General features: G+C 44.8%; 1 protein-coding gene across 1 annotated transcript; it reads left to right on the top strand.

The window, feature by feature from the left end:
• Positions 1 to 2,220: 2,220 nt before the first annotated feature.
• Positions 2,221 to 3,141, top strand: LOC121255077. Its single transcript, XM_041155368.1, has one exon. It carries the CDS (start codon positions 2,221 to 2,223, stop codon positions 3,139 to 3,141), a length of 921 nt encoding a protein of 306 aa, XP_041011302.1.
• Positions 3,142 to 3,599: the final 458 nt, after the last annotated feature.

The raw sequence follows: 3,599 nt of genomic DNA, 5'->3' as shown, positions 1-3,599 counted from the left end.
ACCGTCATCAGCCTCCTCAGGCCACCACCAAGCCAACCCAACCTCCCATGGCCCCGATCTACCACCCATGCATGCACTCTCTCTCTCACTCTCCCATGGCCTCTCACCCACTGTGCGGCCAAATTCGCCGCCGTGAGCCACCGTGGCGCCACCTCGATGCCACCACGAGATCCACCGCACCTCCCTTAGCCGAGCCCTAGGGTCAAACCACCACTTTACGTGTTGGGTAATCACTGCACGTGATGGACAGTCACTGTATGTGACTGACCGCCACTATACACTGTTAGGTACGCTGTGTACCGCCCTTCATAGCCACCATCACGAGGCCTTCACGAGCCCTCCCAAGACCACACTTAGCTATCCAAACGCCCAAACAGTCAACGTACGTGGGTTAGCCGCCACGTACGACCTTTCCGACGTCATTGACTGTGACGATCAGCGAGCAACACACGGGTTATCCCATCGATGGTATAACTCTCTATCCCTTTTAATTATGTTAGATGTTAATTAATGGACTAGGTTGTGGGCTGTGCTGTTAGTATTTGTGGAGTTCGCTGTATTGAGATGCGCTGTGTAGTGCCCTATGAAGTGTTGGGCATATTTGTGTAGTGTGGTGATGCGATATGCCGTGTATGTGAAGTGTTGGGCATATTGTGTAGTGCTGTGTATGTGAAGTATTGGGCGTATGTGTGAAGTGTTAGGCGTATTTGTGAAGTGTTGTGGACTGTGCTGTGTAATGCAGTTGTGGAGTTGTGGTAATGATGGCGTGGTTGTGCTGTGCAGTGTAGTTGTGGGGCATGTGCTGTATGGATGTCGTGGCATGTGGAGTGGGAACAGTACACGCTAAGTGTACTTTGTGCGTGGTGTAGTGTGGGATAAGGAGAGTATATGTAGAATATACTCTCCTGGCATATGTGGAGTGGGAATAGTGCACACTGAGTGTACTCTGTGTGTGGCGTAGTGTGGGATAAGGGGAGTATATATAGAATATACTCTCCTGGCGTATGTGGAGTGGGAATAGTACACGCTGAGTGTACTCTGTGTGTGGTGTAGTGTGAGATGAGGAGAGTATATGTAAGATATACCCTCCTGACATATTGTGGAACGGGATGAGTACATGTGGAGTATACTCCATGTGGTGAATTGATGCACCATGACAAGTATGCCATAATAGTGATGTGGCGTAATGTGTGTAAATGGAGTACATGTGGAGTTTACTCTATGTGGTGGAGTGATGTACCATATGGCTTGTACGCCATAATGGTGATGTGGCGTAGTGTGTATGAAGGGAATACTTGTGGAATGTACTCAATATGGTGGATTGATGCACCATATGGCGAGTATGTCATAAGGGTGATGTGGCGTAGTGCATGTAGATGGAGTATGTGAAGGGAGTTGTACTCCATGTGATAGAGTGATGCACCATAAGGCGGGTATGCCATAGTGGTGATGTGGCATATGTGAATGGCGAGGCAGCGACACTCCATGTGACGTGTCGCAGAAATAAGGATGGTTGTGGTTGATGGACGTGGAACGTGGTGAATAGTATTGAGAATTGTGAACAATGTCCTGAAGTAGTTATGGTGTAGCTTGTAGTCTGAGGTGACAAGTGTCACTGTGATGGACTTATGGCTAGAAGTATAGGTGTAGTAGCAAAACAAGTATAAGAGTACGCAGCGGAAGCATGACTGGGCAAAGTCACGAAGTGACGTGGTTATTGACAGTCATGCTTATGATGGATAAGGAGTTAGCTTTGGAATGGCGTAACGGGAATGTGACGAGATGTCATAATGTTACGAGAGTACGTGAGGAACCGTACTCGTGATGAGTTAAGGGTTGATATAAGAAATGACGTAGCGGGATGTCAGGTGATGTGACAAGGTCACTGTGTAACTTGAGAATAGTCTTGAGCTATATGATGTGACATAAGGCGTGGTTGTGAACGGAGTCTTGTCATGTTAAGTGTTGGGATGAACTGTCGAAAGGACGGGTAGCATGAAGAGTCATGCTAGCCAGGTTAAGAGAATGTTGGTATCAGAGTATGGTGCTTGTTTACACGAGCAGATGATCAACATGTTATATGTTGATCTTAGGTGATAAAAGGAGTAAGGTACATTTATATTTTTAACATGTTTTGAGTATGATTTTGAGTGCTCCAAGAAAGCTCCAAGAATCTGGGAAGTTAAACAAGAGTTTGGCATCGGGCCCTCTCAGGGGGCCATGGCGGCCAAGAATGTCGAGGCAGGTCGACGTTCCTTTGCAGAACTAGTCTCTGTGGTTCCGCAACCACTTCCAGAATTATCGGTGCCTCATCGTGGGCCGAAGTACGTGGATGGAGAAATATGTTTTCAGTTCACTAAGGAGGAAATTGCTCGATCTGCGGAACCTTTTCGTTTTTCTATTGTATTGAAATTCCTAAGACAGAGACCCTCGTTGGATGTGATTCGGTCGTTTATACATATCCGCTGGGGATTATCTTGCATGCCGATGGTTACAGCTATGCGGAGACCAAGAAATGTTTTCATTCGAATGACAAATGAGCAAGATTTCTTGAAAGCTATTTCTCGGGAAACTTGTGAGGTGAATGGGGTTCATTATCGAGTTTTTCATTGGAAACTAGATTTTAATGAAGATGAGGAGCCGTCGTTGGTCACAGTTTGGATTGTGTTGCCGGGTCTACCACCAAATTTTTATCATGAAACTTTTCTAAAGATTTTCACTACTCTGATTGGTAGATACATTAGAAGAGATAATCCAACAAAATGTGCAACTCGCACGGATGGAGCACGTTTATGCTTGGAGATGGATGCTTCAAAAAAACCGATTTCTTATTTTTGGATTGGGATGCCAGGGTCGGGATGTAAGCAGGAAATTCTTTATGAGACACTTCCAGCGTTCTATATAAATTGTAAAGTTCAAGGGCATAATGCACATACCTGTAATTTGAAGAATCGTAAAGATGGAGAAAAGATTTGGATGCGAAAGAATGTAAAAGATGCTGAAGAAAAAAAAGCAGAGCCACAAACTGAAATAAATGTTGAGTTGGATAAAGGCAAGGGAGTGATGATGACGGAAGTAGGAATGGAAAAAGGCGATCCGGAAAAAAAGATACGGGATTGTGGTGCACAAGATCAACATTAGGACGTGGGTGAAAAGGAGGGAGAGCCTCTGAAAAATTTGCAGGGACAAGAAATGGAAGTTAGGTTGTTTGAAGAAAATGTAACATCTGGTAAGGAATATCATGTAGAGGAGATAGAAGAAGATGAAATAGAGGGCATGCAAATAAATGATATGGAGAATTTGGCAGGGGAGGGTTTGCTGGTAGAGAGTTTTGCTGGGGCTGTCAACAAAGAAAATTTGGAGAGTAATTTGAATTTTGACAAGGGAGTAGAGCAGATAGTTTCAGACTCGGAGCTGGAAAGATTACCAGAGGAGAATCCTGAATGTATGGAGGATACGGTTTCTGAACCAGATACGGATTTAAACGTGGAACATTTTTCTAAACAAAAAGACTATGCCTCGGATAATGAGGGTGCGGATGCTAAGCAAAAAGGAGCTCGGAAAATATTTCAAAAGGTTAGAAGTTCGAATCGGGTGAG

The sequence above is a fragment of the Juglans microcarpa x Juglans regia genome, chromosome 3D (genome assembly GCF_004785595.1).
Source record: "Juglans microcarpa x Juglans regia isolate MS1-56 chromosome 3D, Jm3101_v1.0, whole genome shotgun sequence".
NCBI lineage: Eukaryota > Viridiplantae > Streptophyta > Magnoliopsida > Fagales > Juglandaceae > Juglans > Juglans microcarpa x Juglans regia.
Note: the sequence above shows the minus strand (reverse complement) of the source record. Positions and strands in the feature narration are given on the sequence as shown.